The sequence below is a fragment of the Mus musculus genome, chromosome 19 (assembly GCF_000001635.26).
Source record: "Mus musculus strain C57BL/6J chromosome 19, GRCm38.p6 C57BL/6J".
Lineage (NCBI taxonomy): Eukaryota > Metazoa > Chordata > Mammalia > Rodentia > Muridae > Mus > Mus musculus.
This window is the reverse complement of record NC_000085.6, coordinates 59,215,772-59,237,611: the sequence shown is the minus strand read 5'-3', so window position 1 is coordinate 59,237,611 and position 21,840 is coordinate 59,215,772. Positions and strand designations below refer to the sequence as shown.

The 21,840-nt window shown below is 49.8% G+C and overlaps 1 protein-coding gene across 1 annotated transcript; it reads right to left on the bottom strand.

Annotated features, from left to right (window-relative positions):
* Nucleotides 1-241: 241 nt before the first annotated feature.
* Nucleotides 242-17,964, bottom strand: Kcnk18 (potassium channel, subfamily K, member 18). The gene is made up of 3 exons (NM_207261.3): nt 17,623-17,964; nt 12,073-12,201; nt 242-2,802 (listed from the first exon to the last, which is right to left on the bottom strand). The coding sequence occupies exons 1-3, from the start codon at nt 17,876-17,878 to the stop codon at nt 2,003-2,005; spliced, it is 1,185 nt and encodes a 394-aa protein (NP_997144.1). The 5' UTR covers nt 17,879-17,964; the 3' UTR covers nt 242-2,002.
* Between the last annotated feature and the right edge of the window lie 3,876 nt (nt 17,965-21,840).

Below are 21,840 nucleotides of genomic sequence, written 5' to 3'. Positions count from 1 at the left end.
CAATGAGATGTCTCAGTGTGGGCCAAATTGATGGCCACCAAGCTTGACAGTCTAAGTTTGGTCACCAAAACCCACATGCTAGAAGAAGATGACCAACTTCACAGATTATCCTCTGCTACCTGCACCCCATACACACCCTGGCACATGTGCACATGCACACAGACAGACAGACAGATGGACGGACAGACATAGATGATAGATAACCAAGAAAGAAAGGTGGGAGTTACTGAGGAGTTCACACTACCTTTCATGAAGTCACTAATGCTCTGAGGATTCACTTGGTTCAGGTTTGCTTTGTGCCAATCTGGATAAATGCCCAGTGTTTGGTGGGTATCTGTAGAACCTCTAGGCAACCTCCTCCAGCCCCATGGCGAGCCCCTTGAAGGGCGAAGCTGTCAATGAATTTGGGTTTGCAGGGCTTTGCCACACCTTACCAGTATAAACAAAGCTTGAGGAATGCCAGATGGCAAAACCAGGAGCACTGGCCTGAAGGTTCACCCTGGGGCACTTTGTCTTTGCAATGGTTCTTGCTCACACCTTGTTGATTCCAGTGCCTGAGGTAGATCTTCAAGGGTTGGAGGAATTTAGAATTTAATCCTTGCAGGGAAGAGGGAGAAGGACCCAGAAGGAGAAACTGAAGACCCTCCTGAGAAGCCGCTTTTGGCAACGGCTGGAATCTAAGACAGAATAGTGAGCCCCTAAGGGCCAGCAGCTGCTTTCAAACTACCACCTCACAGCATTCCCCCTGTGGCTCCCCTCTGCAACACCAGCCACCACTCACCCAGGAACTAACTTTGCTAATTGCAGGACTCATGTTTCTAAGCTTGCAAGCTCAGGGAGACAAGATACAGCCGTGAGGTATTTCAAATAACCTTCAAATAAAAGAAACAATAATAAAATAAAGGATGTGTGTCCTTCCCCGACCTTGCCAACCAGATCTCCGTGTCATCTGTCACTGTCCTTTTCTTGGTCCTCAAAAGCTGCTTGGAGACAGATGTGAACAGGGTATGTTCTATAGGAGGGGACCCCAGAGAGCCTGATGGGGGGAGGGGCAGGGTGGATGAGGAGGAGCAGAGACTAGGGAGACTCTGAAATGAGTATGCTAATGATCACCTGAAGCTGGCTGCGAAGAGGGGAGATGGTATACAGCATAGCCCAGAGCTGTTGCATAGGAAAGGCAAGGCATTGTCATGGATGAAGGGTGCTCCCTCCGTGACATTTCTAGCTGGTCCAGCACAGACCCACACCTCACTGTCCAAAGACAGTCCACAGAGGAAGTAAGTTGCCAAGACACAGGTGGAATATCTACTCCACATCAGCCACTCGGGGGCAGCTCTTGAGTGTCTCTACCTGGGGTGAGGGGTGACCAATCCATCTCTGATGTGACAACAGTGTTACATCGAATTCACACAAGTGGCACCATCCACGGGCTAAGCAATGAGACAGGTGCTCTACTAGAATCCAGCCATGAAGACTTCTCCCAGGTAACAACTCTGCTTGGTGACGTCAGCAGCCCGGGGTAGGGCAGGTGTCAAGTGCATCCATGCAGTCATTCAGGGAAACAGGTTACCTAGATACACTTTGACTCATGGGGGGGGGGGGGGGGAAGCTGGGGCCACTTGGGAAGATTTTAACTTCCCTCAAAGTATAAATGCCAAAAACAAAGGTCTTTTTTTTCTTTTCTTCCTGTCACACACACAAAAAGCAGTGACATCACTAGTTCTTTCATATTCTTAAAATGGTGCCTTTCAGACAGACAGGGATGCTAATTCGACTGGGAACAATGGAGATGACCTTTCCTCTTGTCATGTGTAATGGCATGGCCAGGTTCCTGAGGGACCTTGACGCTGAATTTGGCCCTCAAGTAGGTTGTTTCCCCAAGCCTCGGTAGCTTGGATGGCAGATTACCAGGGCCCAGCTTCTAACCCTGTATAAAACCAAGGTGTGGGAAGCTTGTGGGGCTCACATCTGTAGGTCACGGAAATGCCGGAACCCTCTCCATTTACCAAGGTAGCGAAACTTCCCTTTGGCAAACAAACAGCATGAGGGTTTTGTAGGTGTGCAGGAGCCGGTTCTGCATCAGCTTGAAGGCAATGAACAGGATCTCCATGCCCACGATGATGTAGATGGAGAAGAAGAGGAAGAAATGAGGGTGCACCAGCACGATGTCCCCAAACCCGATGGTGGTCAGTGTCACAAAGCAGAAGTAGAAAGCATCCTCGAAGCCTAGCTCGGTCTCCCAGAAGGGGAGGATAGCAGCCGCGCAGGAGATGTATGCAAAGACGACCAGGGCGATGACGGGGAGAGGGATGTCCAGCCTCTCCACCTGCTGGCCCACTTCATCCAGATTGCTGAGAATAGAACAGGACAGTCGCCCCAGCACCAGCTCGGGACAGGAGTTGCTCCTCTCCACGGGACGCGTGGGTGGTTGTAGCTTGTTCTTTTTCTCACGGGCAACTAATCTCTCAAACAGCTCCACATTGCAGCTCGGAGAGGGGGGGTCCTTGCTGGGCTGCGGGTTTAGGAGTTCATCCACACCAGCATCAATGACAATCTGAGGGATGGCTTCCTCCACCGGTTTGCTGTCAGGCTGCTTCCGGCAGAGCGGGAGGGAGCGCCATTTGAAGATATCGTGGGGGAGGCAAAGGAGAGCCTGGAACCGACTGTAAGCCCTGGATAAGATGGTGGCCAGGATATCTCCTATGTCTGTGAGGACCAGGAACATTAGAGGGATTCCAAAGAGCGCATACAGCATGCACAGGAACTTACCGAGCCTGGTGACAGGGTACATGTGGCCATAACCTGAGAAACAAGACAGCTTGGTGTTGGTATCAGTCTCCCATCATGAACCAGAGGCTCTAAAGAAACCTGCTGTTTCTTCTCCTTAGCATGAACTTTACACAGCAAAAATTACTCATCCTGGGTGAGGTGCATAACTCACGGGAGTTTATGCTTAGCAAGCGTAAGGCTGCAAGTTTAATCCCCAGTGCTGAAAACAAATGTATGCACAAATAAATAAATGTTTATCCCAAAGTACCCACCGTGTGTGGCATGTATTTTGACAGAAGGGCAGTGAGATGGTTTGTATATACTTGGCCAAGGGAGTGGCACTATTAGGAGGTGTGGCCTTGTTGGAGTAGGTGTGTCACTATGGCTGTGGGTTTAAGACCCTCATCCTAGCTGCCTGGAAGCCAGTCTCCCACTAGCAGCCTTCAGATGAAGATGTAGAACTCTCAGCTCTGCCTGCACCATGCCTGCCATAATAATATAATAATAGACTGGACCTCTGAACCTGTAAGCCAGCCCCAGTTAAATGCTGTCTTTATGAGAGTTGCTTTGGTCATGGTGACTACTCACAGCAGGAAAACCCTAACTAAGACAGGCAGATAAGAAAGAAGAAAGGCAGCTCATATCCAGACTGAGAATGTCTTTGGCAGGGGACACACTGGGGACGAAGCAATTGTCTCCCATTTTACTGCAGCTATTTTGGTGTGTTCCCCTGAGGCTGGGCTCTGCTCACCTTGAAGAGCACAGATGTGAAGTAGTAGTTCTCACTGCATTTTTTATTGTCCCAAAGCATCCTCCCTTTGCCCTTTTTTAGGGCATCTGGACCTCTTGGTATATTTGCTTTTATGTAACAAGCATTTATTATATTCCAGTGGTGTGGATAGCAGTGTGTATTGCATTAAATAACAATAGAAAGAAGCCAAAGTTACAACCATGTGGTCAGAGCTGTGCATGAATGACAGGGAGGTTTTCAGCATGCAGGGCTCACATGGAACCACCTGGGTTCACAGCCCAGCCTTGAACCTCACAGACCTCTGTCTGACTGCTCACATGTTTTACACTTCAGCGTGGAGAAGGGGCAGACTAGCTGGGAAGATCCTCCCAGACTGGAACCTGTGGCGCTGTAGGCTAGTATATGTGATGCCCTGAGAGCTAACATCCACTTAGTGAGCACCTGCTGTGGGTGGTGAGTGGTCAGCTTTCCCGGAGAGGTGTTCTCATCATTTACAAATAGGGAAACTGAGGCAAGGGGCAGTGCATATGTCTGATTAATAGTGCAATTTGGGAGTCTAGTCTACAAGGTTTTTCAGGCCCAGCAATGCTGGGAGTCTTGGGATAGAAATCTCATCTAGGAAGACTTAGCTGGCCAGGGCCCACCAAGATCTGTTTTTCTGACACACTCACAGAAGGGCGCTCTCTTCTGTAGGAGACAGGAGCCAGAGCAGGGCCAGCGGCCCCTCAGAATAGGCAACTGGAGTTTCTATAGCTATTGACAAGCAAAGAAAAAAACTTTGTTGTGTGTACTTGTGTTTAATCTTTGATTAATACAGAAAAATACATCAACTATGTAAATTGAATTGAAGGTGATTCTTAGCAGGCTGAACACTGGTCTCCTCTCTGCTTATGGCTCCCTGTTGGAAATTCGGTCTCCCAAGTGCAGACCATGGGATGTGACCTCACCTAGGGAGGGAGGGAGGGCAGGGAGCTGTGGTTGCCAAAGGTTCTCATCAGACCCTTTTCAGCTGTCTCTAAGCACTGCACAACCCCAGGCTGGGGGCTGGGCAGGGGCCACACGGTAGCAGGGTTAGTTAACTCGTGTGTTCATTCATCCAGTGAGTAGTTACTGGGTGCTCAGTGGATTCCTGTCTGAGGACGCATGAGCATTTACAGGATCTGACCTCATTGAGCCGCTGGTTCAGGGGAAGCAGATGTCAATCAAGTGTGACTGTATGTGGCTGTTACTGTTTGAAATGAGGCCCAGTCCCAGAAGGAACAGAGCAGTTATTACAAATGTGATTAAAACAAAGGCTTGCATCTGGGATTTAGGCTGAGGGAAGATTTCTTGGTGAGGGCATTCAAACAGAGATGGAAAGGGGAGCGATCGTCATTTACTTTTGCTGCTGTGATTAAACACTGTCCAAACCCACTGAGGGAGGAAAGGGTTTGTGTGGTTTACAAGTTATAGTCCATTGTTGAGGAAAGCCAGAGCAGGGACTTGCGGCAGGAACCTAGAGGCAGACACTAAAGCAGAGGTCGTGAGGGAATCTTCTTACTGGCTTGTTCCCTGGCCATGTTCAGCACCTTTCTTACACAGGCCAGACCCGGCTTCCTGGGGATGGTACCGCCCACAGTGGGCTGGGCCCTCAATTAGCAGTCAAGAAAAGGCCCCATAATTGTAGAGAGAATAACTTGTGTACTGTATGGATGTATCACCTGTCAATTAAAAAGCCTATGGCCTATAGCTTAGGCAGGAAGTGGGAGGTGGGACATCTGGGAGGAGAAAGAATTCTGGGATAGAGCCAGGCTCTATGGGAGGATGGGAAGAGACAGCCACATGACAGAATGTAGGTTAAAATAAATGGGTTATCTTTAGTTGTGATCTAATCAGAGTAGAGCCTAGGTATATGGCCAAGGTATTGTAAATATATTTTGGGTCTGAGTCTTATTTCTGGGAGCATGGGGCTAGGAGGAAGAACCAGGCCATAACTTCTATACATGGTCATGACCCTCATGAAAAAGGGGGTGGGGGGGATACCTTGGAGTACATGAAAAGTGCGAGGAATTGAAACCCAGATCTGGCACATCTGAATCCTCTCAGATAGGCTGGTTGTTGAGTGAGCTCCCATTCAGAAGTTTGGCAGAGTTAACGGACACAGAGGAGCAAGTGGTTGAGATGAGGGAACAGGCCACCTTACTCTGACTCATGAGCTCTGTGACCTGAGCCAAGACATTTTCTGAATTGCTGCCTCGATTTCCTTGGGTGCAAATTCAAAGGGCAGGACTTAGTCCCCAAGGTACTGGAGCAGGGCCTGGAATCTCCATTCCTTGGGAGGCTGAGGCAGGAGGATAAGAAGTTCAAAGCTGACTCTAACCCTATGCCCAAGCGTCACGTGGGTCCCTCAGAGCCTTCAGCCCTTAAGGATGTCACAGGCTATGAACAAGTTCCCCACACAAGACGCACCGCATTTTCTAGATAGGGTACAAGCGCCATGTTCTCATTCACTTCAGGAAGCTGACCGAGGCCCTTCAGAAGCAATATGCCTCCCCTCTGCAGCTCCCAGGGTCAGGGCATAGAGTTAAGCTTATTTCAATTTAAAGAATCAAATCTAATATTGCTTGCACAGTCTGTAAAGTGCCTTTTAGGATCAAAATCCCCTACACAGCAGAACTTCTGGCAATCTCCATTACTGCCCACATTTAATGGACAATAAACAGATAAGGCAGATGACCTCTGGATGGTCACATAGCTGCATCCCACAAGAGCCTGAACCTTTCACCTCAAGACCTTGCCCAGGAACATGTCCAACCCAAGGTGGGCTTCCTAAGACCCTCTGAGTGAGATATGTTTACGGTCCAGAAGATCTGCTGCCTTCCAGAAAAAGAACCCTGGGAAAGCAGTCTCTGAGGGCACACAGCCCCGTGCAGGGAATGGGCTATCCACCCCAATTACTGAATGCTGAAAAGCAGAATGGAAAACTATCACTTCCTATAATGCATTCGTTATTCTGATACAATCACTCCACTGCACTTAGCCTGCCAAGTATTTAATAGCCCAAGCATTTCTCTTCTTGATTTCAGGGAGCTGAGCCAGGTGAGAACTGACCAGCCTCACACCTATCTGGTGTCTCTTTTGTGGCATCAGGGCCAGGTGTCTTTCGGGTGAGTTGGAGAGGCAGGGCTGAAGAAGCATTGCAGAGGGACTGTTGTACTGAGCAGTGGTCACAGCAGTACTGGCATTACTTCCCCTCCCATCCTCTTCCAGGGTACTTTTGGGTACAGGCTTCCCTAATTGACTCACATAATAGGGAGTGGTTTGGCCTTCCAGAGATTTAGACCAAGCTAATGTATTTCAACTACATCAGGGATTTGAGGCCTTGACTCCCATTAGAGACACCTGGAGGGCTCATATGGCTGCCTGGGCCTAGATTCTAATAGGTCTGGGGTAGGGCTGGGGGGGGGGCGGTTATGGGAGATATGGAGGAGGTTAGGATATGCAGCTGGGCTGAGGGCCTGTGTGCACAATGTCTCCAGTGTTCGTGTATATCAGAGAGGGCAGGGATGGCTTAGCTGGTAGAGTCCTTGTCTAGCACACACACAGCTCTGGGGTCAATATTCACACTTACATAAGCACTGTGGCACATGCCTGTAGTCACAGCACTTGGGAGGTAGAGGCAAGAAAATGAGAAACTCAAGGTTTTAGAAAGCTGACTGGTTAAGACTGGAGGTTCTCAGCCTGTGGGTTGTGACCCTTTTTGGGTTAGAATGACCCTTTCACAGGGGTCACCTAAGACCACTGGAAAACACAGCCGTTTACATGTGACCCATAGCAGTATCGAAATTACAGTTACAAAGTAGCAATGAAAGCAACTTTATGGTTGGGGTAATCGCCACAATGAGGGACTGTATTCACGAGTCACAGCGTTAGAAGGTTGAGAACCGCTGGGTTAAGACACTGCAGATTGTGCTGAAGGTTAATCTGCTCAGTTGTGCGGACTCCACAGGTCCAACATGCCTTGATCCGTCATACTAGCCTGGTGTGGTTCTCAGCAAACTCCACCAGGGAAAGCCTGGAGATGCCTTGGGGGCAGTAGTGTGAGCCACGCTCCTGTGTCTAATAGGTAGAGGACAGAGATGCTGCATAGCTTCCTACAGTGAATGGGCTTGGGTTCCTATGACAGAGAATTATCTGGTCACAGTGGCCATAGGGCCACTTGTGATCTAGATCTGACCAAGTTCTGGAAGGAGGGGTAAAAAGACAACCTAATCTTGTTCTCTCAGCCCCCAGCTTCTCCCCAGAACCTTACTCAGGATGGCTTCTCCCTTGTACCACAATTCTTTCCCTCTGACCCCTGGACTTAGCTTGGGGCTTGTGGTGGTTAATGTTACAGTTACATCATTTGTCAGTGTTTCAGGATCGCCATGGAAACAAGCTCCTGAGCATGGCTGAGTGATTTCCTAGACTGGGTCAAAGGGAAGATTCACCATAAACTCTCTGAGCTGGGCTCCCTCACTGAACAGCAGAAGCGAGCTTCCATTGCTCTCTGCTTCCTGACTGGATGCCACATTGCCTTCTGCCTCACGCTCCTGTTGACACAACAGCCCCACCAGGAGAGACTGTGCCCTCTACCTGTGATCCAAACCCAGTTCTTCCTTCGATAAGTGGCTCTTCTCTGGCATTTCCTCTCAGAAACAGAAGAGATAGCTAACAGAGGGACTGATCACGGCCCTGCCTGCCCTGGCCATCCTGAGGACAGGAACAATCATGGGACCAACTCATGGGCCCTGTGAGAACTGATGGAGGTTATCGATCACTTGGTCCTTGCTGTGCAGCTATGTTTCCACCTGTTACCCACCTTATCACCCTGCCTGTCTCCAACCAGACCCATGGCTGCAAGAGCTCTCTTGGAGCTTCTGAGTTGCATGAGGTGTAGAGACAGATGCTGAGGTCTCAGTGAGCAGCCGCTCTCCCTGGTCCTTCTTTAACTGCCCTCTCCCATTTAGGTGTAGATCCATTGGATATTAGTCACCCAGTGAGTTTATCTCTTGATAAGGCCATTTGGAAGACAGAAGGAGATAAACGAGAAGCTTCTAGAATAAGATAGTCAGCCCTTTTCAAATTACACGCGTTTATGTCTAGAAGCGATGTGGACCCTGTGGGCCACTGAGCAAGAGGGTGAAGGAAACCTGATATTTAATGTCATGGGAGCTACTTGTAGGCCCTGAATTGTATGTACGCCCACCAGCCTCTCCCTGGTGTGTATGGAGGCAGGGGGATGACATTATCTTCTTGTCCACGGGTTCAGTCAGGTGGTCAGGCAACTGCTGAAAGTGCTGTAGCTGCCATTGACATATGACCTCAGTCTGCCTTTCCAAGTGCCCTAGAGATACGTCTGGTGGGAGTGTGAGGGAGCTGTGAGTCCCAGTGTCAGGCTCAGAGGGTCACATCTCGTTAGAGGTTACCCAGCTCTGAGTCCTGGTGACTAGGCTCCAAAATCCACAGCTGACTACTACAGTCCGCCATCCTAGAACATGAGGGGCAGAATTCAATAGCATCTCTGTAGCTCCCATGGGTCCAACCCTCCTAAGGATGGGGACTTGCTCTTTTGAAGGACAATGACATCAGACCTTTGGCCACCCAGGAAGGTCAGGGACTAAGCAAGGGGCAGTGCTCTTGATGAGAACTCTGACTGACCTAAGAGCTCCTAGCTTGGCCTTCCCATCAGACCTATCTGCTACTCGGCCAGACCAGAGGCTGTCTAACCTGGAACCTGCCCTCATTACTAAAGTTCTCTCAGAGCTGGCCTAGGACATAGAGTCTAAGTCTCTCCCATAACCCTGGAGGCTAGCTCTATAGAAAGCCCTGAGGACACTTCTCCTAGAAGGACTTTTCCATAAAGGGGCCACTAAAGTTGGGGTTTTACGGGGACCATTTCTCCTGCCTGGAAGCTCCTCCCTTTGATCTGTCAGACTCCAACTCGCAGGTCATGTCCACAAGAAGTCCTCACCCTTCCCAAGACAAGCCAAGGACTGTCCCATCTGTGTGACCTGCCCCTTTCTCGGCTGTTCCTCTGTGTGTTTTTTAGTGCTTAGTGAACCATAGGTTGTTGTCTATTGTCCCTGTCAGCCATCAGACAGGCTTCCCAGGGAAGGAGCACGCAACCTGTTCCTATGTGCTGGGGAGACAAGTGGTTTACAGAGAGAAAGAAGAGAGGGCTCAGGTGTACATGAGCTGTGTGACTGAGCCTCAGTTTCTCCATCTGGAGTATGGGGATGATAACTGTATCTGTCTGGTTTGGGCATAAGAAGGACTATATTCATGACGACATCAGGGCTGGGGATGGCATTCCATGGTGCAGTACTTCCCTTACCTGAGCAAGTTGTGGGCTTGATTAACCACAAACACACACAGACACACACACACACACACACACACACACACACACACACACCAGAGGGTATTGTAATTGCAGTCATGCATTTGTGGGACAACAGGGAGAAAGATGCAAGACAGAGGAAAGACCACATTCACATCCCAGCTCCTCTGTCATTCAGGATCCTGGCCTTTGTGTGACTACTGAGAAGACAGTGTATGCCTTTGTGGCTGCTCAGAGCCCATCTTTAAATGAGTGGCTGTTTATAGTACTCTTTTCCTGAGACAGGCACCCCATTTTTCAAGCCCCCTGCCCCTCCCTGGTTATAAAGGAGCCTCCTCTCTCTGGATGACAGTTACGTGAGGAATCACTCCTTATCCTGGGAACATGCAAGTCAAGTTCAAAGGCCAGATATGGACGGCCAGGTCTGTCCTCTCTGGGAAGCCTGCCCTGCCTAGGGCCACCATGTGCTCCGGGCTCAGGAATCAGAGATAACCTGCTGCATAAGCACACCTTCCTGAGCAGAAGACAAAGGTTTGAAGCATCTCACAGACCCGCAAGGTCAGCCTCCCGCCCCTTGAGGGAATGGTAGTAGACTAGTCCATTTGTGGGCACTAATTCCACTTGCTGTGTGACCTTGACCTGTGACATCATCTCACTGGGCTTAGAATGTGGAGCTCAAATAGCCCCATTCCTGGGGCCTCTGTGAGCACCAGACATGGGCATAGCCTGGATTGTGTAAAAATGTTTGCAGCCACAGAAAGCACACTATAGTGTTTGGACCCCAATTCTTGAACACTTTGCTTCATTCCACGTCCACGCCACACCCTCCTCTGTAGCTCCCATCATTCCCAATGAGTCACCTGACACCTAGATGCCAAGGGTCAGAAGCCACTCTCCAGTCCCAGCCTTCAGCATACAAGTTCACCTTCTCGGCAGCCCTGGGCATCCAGCCCCCATCCTCTCTACTCTTCCAGTCTGCCCATCCTACCCATAAAGCCAGAAACCCCGGTGCTAGCCTGGAGTCTTCACCCCGTGTTCCAGATCTTGCTCCAGGCGGCCTTTTCTGCTCTCCAATCACAGCTGTTGTCCTAACTGAGGTTGTCATTATTGCCCACATGGGCTTTTGAAGAAGCTTCATATGGCCATTTTCCCTCCTGGGTCTTTGCCGAAGCTGTAGAGGTCTCTGGGAGGCTGAGCTACCAACTATTTCCCTGCTGGAAGTTTACTGCACAGGCCCCTGTTCTAAGGATATGAAGCCTTTCAACCCCATGACCTGGCCTCATTCATTCTCTCTCTCTCTCTCTCTCTCTCTCTCTCTCTCTCTCTCTCTCTCTCTCTCTCTCTTCCCCTCCCCCTTCCCCTCTCCCTCTCCCTGACTCCTCTCTCTTCACCCTGACATACCTCCTTATAGCCTCAGGTATTTTCTCTCTCTCTCTCTCTCTCTCTCTCTCTCTCTCTCTCTCTCTCTCTCTCCTACCTTTCTCCCTCCCCCTACCTCCTCCCTTCATTTCTGACATACCTTCTTATAGCACCAGGTATTTAGTTTGTTCTCAGGCCTTTGATTGCACTATGTGACTGCACTAGAATGTCTTCATCACCCAACCACCCCACCTCTCTGCCTTTTTACCCAGAAACTCCAGCAGGCTCAGCAGAATGTCACCCCCTAAGACCCAAGGCTGATACAACTGCCTCTGTTCTCTACTTTCAGGACCCTTTGAGTACCTCACTGCCATGCACAACTCCCATTTGATCACCTGTGAGCATGCCTAACTTGCCCAGGAGCCTCAGGGTTGGAGCTATGTCTGCCCTCTTCCCAGTTGATCTACGCATGCAAGGTGGACCAACTGCTTCATACATGAGCACTCAGTCAACGGTACAAGAAGGAACACAGTCTGGCCTGTACCTTGCTCAATAGGGCCCTTGCCCAGGCATGGGGCTGCACCCACTGAAGAAGGAAGACTGCTGTCTTCTGATTTGCACCCCCCCCCCACACACACACACACACTGGGCCTGTAGACCAGTAGCAGTCCTCCTTGCTGCTAACTCATCACACCCCTGACTTAGGAGAAGCTCCTGAAACCACTGTTCCTTGTATCAGATACAAGGATGTCTCGGCACACCTGCTAGCACATGCCCCCATGTCTCTCCCAGGCAAGCTGTTATTTGCAGTAGGACGAGCCCCCACACTTACCCACTGTGCTGAACACTGTGCAGCAGAAGAAGAGAGCGCTCAGGAAGGACCAGTCCTGGGGCGCCTTGAGCCACTGGGGCTTGAGGTGTTGCAGATGCTCACACAAGTTCTTCCTGCTACCTTCAACCACTGGGGAGAGACCAGAGTGATGAAAGGGTCACCTGTGCAGACAGTCCTGCCCAGTGACAGGACAGGGGAGAGCAGCACCCCCACCCCACCCCCATGGTCCCCAACAACACCGCAGCATGGCCTTCAAAGCCATCGTTGAAAACACTTCCACAGCTTAGATCCAGCTGCTGGTGGTACCTATGGAGCCTGAGAGGTCAGATAGTTCCATGGGAGCCTGGGCGTGAGCTCAGCAGTCTTGGGGGAGTCCTTCCTCCCTCCCTTTCTTCCTTCTCTCTTCCTTCCTTCCACAGTCCCAAACTAATTTCCTTTTTAAAGAAAAAAGAGGGCCCAGGCTGACCCTCAATGCTATAGTAACCAAAGATATCCTTGAGTGTCTAATCTTCATGACTCTACCTCCCAAGTGTTGGGATTACAGGCGTGGGCCATCATGGCTGGTTTCTGTGGCACTGGGGTTTTATGCATGCATGCTAGCCAAGCACTCCATCTACTGCCTGAGCTGCAGCCTCAACCCTCTGAAGGATTTCTTAATATTTGAAGCACTTGTTTCATGTTTTTGCTTTGTTTGTTTCATTATTGTTTGGAGTTTTGTTGCTGTTGTTACTTTTTGAGGCAGGGTCTTGGCTACCTGTGGGGAGCGGGTGTGGCGGCAGTCCCAAAGGCGCCAGGGACTGCAGCTAAGTCATATGACTTGCACCTGACTTCCTCATATAAGACACAAACATCTTGAGTGCTGCGCAGGTGTACCAGGATACAGGTGAATCCAATTTGGTGGAGATTTGCCCCTGCTGCACTGATTAGCTGAAGCTGCGTGCCTGGTGAGGTGGCGTGGCCTGCTGTGCGTGGATGTGAACTGAGAGTATAAAAGAGTGAGAGGCCCAGGGTTCGGGGGAGATATAAAAACAAGGGAGATATAAAAACGAGGGCGATATATAAACAAGGGAGATATAAAAACAAGAGAGATATAAAAACAAGGGAGATATAAACAAGGGAGATATAAACAAGGGAGATATAGAGAAAGAAGAAACAGGACTGAATAAACGTGTGCAGAAGGATCCTGCTGTGGCGTCGTTCTTGCTGGCGAGTTGGGGGCGCGCTCGAGAGTTGGTGCCGAAACCCGGGAAAAGAAACATCTTCAGGCATGAGCGAAGACCCCCTGCTACAGGGAGGATTCAGAACTGCATAACGGGGAAGAAGGGGTTAATAAAGTGTTCCCGTAAAACAGACTGTTGAGAAGGATCCGGCGTGGATTCAGAACTCTTCAGCTGGGGAACGGTACTGATGAAGAGAAAGAAGAAAGATGAAGACTGAATAAACTGCTGTTAGAAGGACTGGTGGTCGCGTCGTTCTTGCTGGTTGAGAGTGGGCACGACAATTGGTGGCCCGTACGGGGAACCGACTCCCCCACCGAGTTCAGAACTTTCAGCAGTCAGTGGTTGCCGGCAGGGTAAGTTCAAGGTGAGTGAAACTTGCGACCCCAGGAGTTTGGGAAGGACCTCGGATAAAATAGAGGTGAGCATAAAGTTGCCAGGAAGTAGGCACAAAGTAACCCAGGAGTTTGGGAAGGACCTCCGATAAAATAGAGGCGAATATAACGTTGCCAGGAAGCAGGTACAAGGTAACTAAAGGTTCATGGCTTTGGGACAAGTTAAGGTTCCTGGTTTGGGGACAAGTTAAGGAACTATGATAACCTCAGTGTAGTGATCAATAGATCCTCGCTGTGTAGTTATGCTTTTTTCTCCCATTGACCCTTTGTGGGTAGGTCTGATAGTTTTGGTCTTGTTTGTTCTGATATATGGACTCTGTTACTGTTTGAAACTGTGTGTAGAGGCAGTCAAGACAGGTCAGAAAATCCTTACAGAGCAACAAGAAAGTATGTCAGAAGAGGAGAAGGGCTTAAAAAGAAAAAGGAAAAAGAAAGGAGACACAGTGTTATCAGGTGGTCAGGAAGGACAAAATAAAAGAGCCGAGGCGGAGGAGGAAGGCGAATTAGCTTCTGCTCCCCCTCCCTATGCCTCCTCGTCAGCCACCTGTAGGTGGACCTTCTGTCCGGAGATTTGGAGAGGATCAACCAGATCAGGTGTTGATGTGGGCGAGAGGGTCTGTTTGTGTGTTTCCACAGGACCAGATGGAACCTCTTTGGGTGCCGGAGAGATTGGTGAGACGCTGCAAGAATGAGGCTCCTGATCCAGTTGCCCCTATGGATGTGGTGGATGATCCCACAAGCACAAAGGATGGAGCCGAGATGGGAGATCCTTTCGGTATTCCAGAAGCCGATACCAGCTCAACATGACATTCAAATTTTTCCACGCTTTTTGATCCCTGAATTTCCCTTACAGAGATAGCCCCTCTGGCTATCTATCCCTTGCTTCAGGGAAGATGAGCGGGGATGAGAGCCCTGGGATGTATGCTTGTTATAGTGTGTGTGTGTTTTTTGTGTTTGGCACATGTGTTAGGTGCAGAGTGTGCGGCCCGCACTTTCGCCATGGTAGCGTAGGCTTTTGCTGCAGTGGAGGCGGGACAATCTCAGATTTGGTTTGCCACTCTAAAAGAAATTATGCTGCGTTATGCCATGGGGTGCGAGGCTAAGCACTGCACAGAGGATAGCTGCTGTTGGCATCCTGTGGAAGGCATGTCTGATTGCATGAAGGTTCAGTGTCCTAGTTCCCTTCCCCCAGGAAAAACGACACGGGAGCTGGCCAAGACCTCTCTGGGTGATGAGCCTAAGGGATGGTTTTGTGTAGGGCCCCTATGCTTGCACACTGGGGATCAGACCTCTACCTTCACCCATGAGGCTTGCTTGCAGCAATTAAGATCTGGCCATAAGTTAATTAACATCCTGGCCTTTTGATGCACCTGCCACAAGCAAAACAAAATCTCCCCAGGTGTGGCTTGGCATGATTGAGAGGTAGTCAGTGATAAGACTCCCTGGGCATGTCACCAACCTAAGACAGGGATCAAACCAATGCTGTTTGTCTCCCAAAGACGGGTAAGGGGCATGGTTGCGAGGGGCTATCTACAGACATTCTCTCTGCCAAAAAAGAAAAAAGGGGGAATTGTGGGGAGCGGGTGTGGCGGCAGTCCCAAAGGCGCCAGGGACTGCAGCTAAGTCATATGACTTGCACCTGACTTCCTCATATAGACACAAACATCTTGAGTGCTGCGCAGGTGTTCCAGGATACAGGTGAATCCAATTTGGTGGAGATTTGCCCCTGCTGCACTGATTAGCTGAAGCTGCGTGCCTGGTGAGGTGGCGTGGCCTGCTGTGCGTGGATGTGAACTGAGAGTATAAAAGAGTGAGAGGCCCAGGGTTCGGGGGAGATATAAAAACAAGGGAGATATAAAAACGAGGGCGATATATAAACAAGGGAGATATAAAAACAAGAGAGATATAAAAACAAGGGAGATATAAACAAGGGAGATATAAACAAGGGAGATATAGAGAAAGAAGAAACAGGACTGAATAAACGTGTGCAGAAGGATCCTGCTGTGGCGTCGTTCTTGCTGGCGAGTTGGGGGCGCGCTCGAGAGCTACCTACCCTCGGTTGGCCTAGAAATTGCTATGTAGGACAGGATCTCACCAATCCTCCCATTTTTGGCCTGGTGGATTACAGTCATGTACCACCATGTCCAGGCTTCTTTATTCATTTCAAAGAGGAATAAAAGCCTCTGCCATCCCTCTTGCAACTGGAAGCAAAGGGCTTTCAGCAAGGCCGACTGTGGTAAGACGCCCCGGCTTCTGCAATATACAGAGCCACTGGTTTGATGAGCTCCCAGAGCTCCCAGCTCAGTCTGCTACTGTCTCTTGGGATGGAAAGCCTTGGTCCCTGGGCTCAGAGCCTGGCCCACAGCGGAAGCCACTACTCATTTTAATTGAATGGCACCAGCCTGGGAATCTGGCATCTAGACTCACCTAAACTACTTACAGCTCTAGACAAAAGGCTGCTTTCTAAGCCCCAGTTTCCCCATTTGCCAAGTGGTGTAGCTTGGTGGAAAGCTCAGACTCTACAGGAGGGCAAATGCCTGGGACAGAATTCCTGACTTGTTGGCTTGTAGGTGAACTCTGAAAGTTACATAACCTTCCAGGGCTTCTATCAAAAGGAGGCAATTCTTACCCAAGGTCAGGGTGCCTGGGGAGGATTAAGTGAGAAAATTCATGACGCCATCTCACTAACACTAATCAGCCTCTGACTCCCCGATGCTCCGTGACTGCACACCCTGCTGCTGTGTGTCCAGGATCCCCTTGACAAATGAGATTTCCAGTCCAGCCTCAGGGATCCTGATTGTGTGGATCTGGAAGAAAGCTTGGAGATGTGTGATTTAAGAAGACCCCTGGGTGAATCTGAGGTGGGGGCTGGTTCAGGGAGCCCTGAACTTGATGGAGACAGGAGTCTTATGACAGCCGCAAGTGTCCCAACAGCACCTAAGCATCTCCCTGGCCACTGAGTAGAACCGTCGCTATGACAAAGGTGCAAGAAAGAGGCACCCTCCACAGAGCGGGTCTCTGCTCTCTGGGACCAGCTTTCACTCAGACCCAGCTGACAAGGCCCCCAAACCATGTTCCCGGGGAGCACCAGCTGCCCCCAAACCATGTCCCCAGGGAGCACTGGCATGCAAAGGCCATGCAGGACCGTGAGCAGGGGAAAGCAGGCTCTGTTTTCTCATTTATTTCTTTTTCTCTTTTATTTTCTCTCGCTCTGCTGACTATCTTTCATCTCTGGCCTTCTAGTACTCTGTTGATTATTCCTTTGCACGACCAAACCAAATCAAGGGATGCAATACAGATGGACAGGCACTAAGGATGCCTGACGAGCATCTCCTGCCTTGCAGAGACCTAGTGCATCTCATCTCCGCTGGAAAAGGGTTCTTACTACTGGCTGGTCTCAGAAGGTGGGTTCCCCTTCTCTCCCGCAGGATATGGTCCTGCAGGCACGAATCCCACCCACTCAGCTAAAACAACAACCTGGCCATCACCAGTCCCAGCCCCTGACCCCACCCCCTACAAGCCCACTGCAAACAGACTGAAATAGGAATCAATATGACCATTCTGGGGAAATCCAAGCCCAGTTTAGATGATTCCATGAAGTCTTAAAGCTGGAGTTGCACCTCTGATCCCGCCCAACCCACCAAGTCTCCAGGGACTAACCCTCTCCTTAGGCCTGGAGGCCGGGTGGGGCTGATGGGAGCCTGAGGCACAGCTGGGAAGGGAAAGCTGGGCCTTAAGAGCACCTGCTTATGGCTCTAACTTTCCTCACTGCACCCCTGGGAGGGCGTCTGTTCATCTCTCCACTACTCAGAGAACAGAAGTGAGACCCGGGGAAACCATTTGCCTACATTCTGTCAGGAGTGAGAATGTTATAGGCAAGCTGCTCACAGCCTCCTGCCGGGGCACCTCCGAGGCAGTAACGGCTCCTTGGCACCTACCTGTCAGGTTACATTTCAGGATGTTGCACAGATCGTCCAGGAACTTCTTCAACTCAGGGTTCTCCTCTGCTTCTGGGTCAGGGCGGCCCTCGACAGCGGAGAAGAGAGCAGCACCCACCAGCGCATAGGTCACCAGGCAGCAAAGGAAGCAGAGGCCGGGCAGAAGCTTGCCCAGGGCTTCGGGGCAGCATCCCCTGGCCTTCCCCAGGGCCTCGGGACAGCATCTCCTGGCCTCAGGTGGCTCCTCAGCCTCCATCCTCTTGGAGCAGCTGAGGGCAGGACAGGAGGAGTGTGTAGAGGAGGCTGGAGCATACAGCCTGGGAGAGGAAGGTGGGAGTGGCCGGAGAATGGCCAGGCTCCAGCCTTAAGTGGATGGTGCGTGAGCTTCCCAGAGGACTGGGAAGCAGCCGGAACCCATCATGTTTGGCTCATCCAAACAACTGGGATGGCGCCCCTGCTAGTGCCCCAAATTGTTATTGATCCTCCTGACCAGCTCCAGAGTTTCTGGCGGGGACTTTAGGAGGACCTCAGAGATTGTTTTGTACTTTGCTCTGCCTTTCCTGTTCTGAAACTGCAGCTTCGGTTTCCAGGTACCAAATCTGGCATTCAGTACTTAGTCAAATGACTGTTCTTTCTGAACAATTCAGGCACTCCTTACCCCGGCATACCTGGAATACTGGACAACAGGAATAAGAATTAGCACAGCATAGGCTCACTGTTTCCAAAATGCTGGAACCTGTCTGGGTCTCTCAGTGACCTGGAACTTGCCAAATAGTCCAGGCTGCCTGGTCTGGAAACCCCTTTCACCTGTCTCTAACGCCCCAGGCTCCGCCTCCCCAGGCTCCGCCTCCCCAGGCTCCGCCTCCCCAGGCTCCGCCTCCCCAGGCTCCGCCTCCCCAGTACTGGGATCATAAACAGGTGCTGTCAGTCCCTGCCTTTTTCTTCTTTTTTTCAAATGATGATTTTGGGGATGGAACTCATGTCGGCAAGGCACATAGTCATCTACCTAGCCTGAACTCACTATTTATTGAGCTCTTCCTCCTCTAGAGGAAAGTAAATCTTTCTAATCCAGGGTGAGTGAAGTGTTCTGGCTTGAATGTAGTTGTCCTCCCAAATTCTCTGTTAGGAAACTCTGTTAGGAAACTTTCTCTGTTAGGAAATTCTGTCTTTTGGGTCTTATGTGGCTATTGCTAGCTGGGAATCAGAGCATCTGTGACTACCCACGTGAGACATCCACAAGGTCCCTCCCCGTTCTGAGGATACGTCAGAGGCCGGGGAGAGGGACCCTTCTTTAGCGATGTAGCTGTCTATGAGCTGCCCATCCACCTGGACTTGGGTAGAATTGTCTCTGCTGCTGAGTCAATGTCCTTCTGTCTGAGGTGACTAGAAAAAGAGCGCCTCTTGGCTCGGCAGGTCAGGGTGCATGCTACCAGGCTTGACAACCGAAATCCACAAGTGGAATGAGAGAACTGGCTTCTGCAAGTTGCCCTCCGGCTTCCATGTGTGTTCCATGGTATGTGCATGCATGTGCACGTGAACGCACACACTAATAAATAGATACTTAAAAATTATGAAGAAATAAACTCTCAGGGTTGGAGAGACCGCTGGCTGCTCTTCCAGAGCACCTCGGTTGGATTCCTAGGACTCACTCGACGACTCACAGCTGTCTGTAACTTCATAGGATCCAGTGAATCTTCTGGGCACCACGGGAACTATATGTACGTGGTATGCAGAATTACATGCGGGCAAAACATCCATATACACAGCGTAATAGTAAAAAATTACTTTAAAAAGAGTTTTTAGAGTTTATTAATTCTCAGTAAAATAATTAGTCACCATTATATACAGCTTGGAAGAACTAACTCAGAAGGCAAAGTAAGCAGCCCCCAGGTGAGGATGTGGTCAGCAGAGTAGGTCCTCATCAGATACTGACACTCTGAGTAGTGTCACACTGGATCTCTAGCTCTAGAATTGCATGACATTAACTACTGCTTTTTATAAATTACCCAATGTGCGGCTTTTGCTATAAACGTGAATGGACCAAGACGGGAGGAATAGCGCAGTTCTCCAGAAGACCCTGGCCACCATATTCTACTCCACTCTCTCCCCCAGTCCTCCCACCTCTCATACAGGCATTCAGGGGCCAAGCTGCTCAAGCACAAATAACCCACCAAGTCTTTTACAAGTAATGAGAAGCCAATTACACGCCTACATGAAGCATGGCATTGACTCCTAAAGATCAAATTGCTGTGTTACAATCAAGTTGTACAGCCAACTTTATATTTGTATCCTGCGGGTTTTAATCACGGCAGGGGAGAGTGTGGGAACGGAAGGAAGAAAGTCTTCATATAAAAGGTTGGCAGGAAGAGGGTGGGAGAGAAAGCCAGACCTCCAAGGCTTGCTTATTTGACCCCACCTACCGATATGTGCAGCCTCCAGAGAATTACTTCTTGCTTAAATTTCTACTTGTAGCCCTTTGATTCTGCCCTGAGGAGAGGTCATGTGATCTTCTATAGGCTTAACAAGATAAGGACAGTTCTTCCAGAAAAGACAGATGTACAAAGCTGGAGATATAGCCCTGATGGCAGAAAGCATGCCTAGGATGAATCGAGCCCTGGATCCTGTTTCCAGCCTTATAGAAACATGGTGTCCTGGCACATGCTCAGAGTCCCAGAACCTGTGAGTTACATAAAAGGGTAGATCCAAGATCATCCCTAGTTACCTAGTGAGCCCGAGGCCAGCCCAGACTACAGGACCCTGTCTCAATTGACAAGTAAATACATAGAATATAGGGGTGAAGTCTTCATGTAGGCACCAGCTCGACTTCTCCTTGTTCAATGAGTTGTGTGGTTGTTGTCCTTGGCAATGGGGCCCTGCAGTCAGTTTGCAAAGATCAATCTTTTTTTCTTAGCAACAGCCTGAGTTGTTTGGTGGTTTCCATGGGGACCCCTTTGACCAACACTCAAGGGAGTACTCCCAGTCCCACCAGTGGAAGCCTCGCCTGGCAACAAGAGATGGCCAGTTGTTGAGGCTCTGTATCCTCCATTGCTAGGAGTCCTCTTTAGGGTCACCCTCATAGATTTCAGGAAGTTCCCACTGTCCTAGATTTTCACATCACTCCCCAATTCCAGCTACTTCTCCTCATACTCCCTCCCTCCCCTCCCCCCACCAGGTCCCACTTACTTCTATCCCCACCCACCGCAGTTCACCTATAAAATCTATCCTATTCCCCCTCCCAGGAAGATCTCTGCCCCCTCCTGCCCCAACTCCTCTCTCTACCTAAACTTCTTTGGATTGTAGCTTGGTTATCATTTACTTAAATGGCTAATATCTACTTATGAGTGAATACATTGCATATTTGTCTTTCTGAGTCTGGGTTATCTTACTAAGGGTGATTTTTTTTTTTCTAGTTCCATTTGCCTGACATTTTCATGATGTCATTTTCTTTAACAGCTGAGTAATAATACCTCATTGTATAAATGTACCTCATTTTCTTTATCTATTCTTCTGTTGAGGGACATCTAGGTTGTTTCCAGTAAGCCACAGTGAACACAATTGAGCAAGTGTCCTTGTGGTAGGGTGGCATGTCATTTGAGAATATGCCCAACAGTAATATGGCGAGATCTTGAGGTAGATTGAGTCTCAACTCTCTAAGGAATCACTGTACTGGTTTCCATAGTGGCTGTTCAAGTTTGCACTCCCTCCAGTAATGAAGGAGCACTCTCCTTGCTCCACATCCTTGCCAGCATGAGCTGTTGCTTGTATTATTGAGGTTGGCCATTCTGACAGGTGTAAAATGGAATCGCAAAATACCTTGATTCATATTTTCCTAATGGCTAAGGACCTTGAACATTTGTTTAAATGCTTCTCAATCACTTGAGATTTCTCTGTTTAGATCTGCCCTGTCATTCCTATCAAGTGTGTGTGTGTGTGTGCGTGTGTGTGTGTGTGTGTGTGTGTGTGTGTGTGTGTAGGGAGGGGGAGGGAATGGCTAGACAGGGATGGAGACCTCAAGGATGAGAACAGACTTTCAGGAAGCAGGCTTCAGTGACTCAGTGAGATAGCTCATTTAATGGGGGTGGGACAAAGGCTGTTTAAACCTTTGGGCCTGTAAGTAGGGGCCATGGGTGAGTGTACGTCATTGCCCAGGGCCAGGGTGCTGAGGACGCCTCGTTTGCATAAGGAGGAATCCCAGGTGCTGCTGGACATAACCTTATA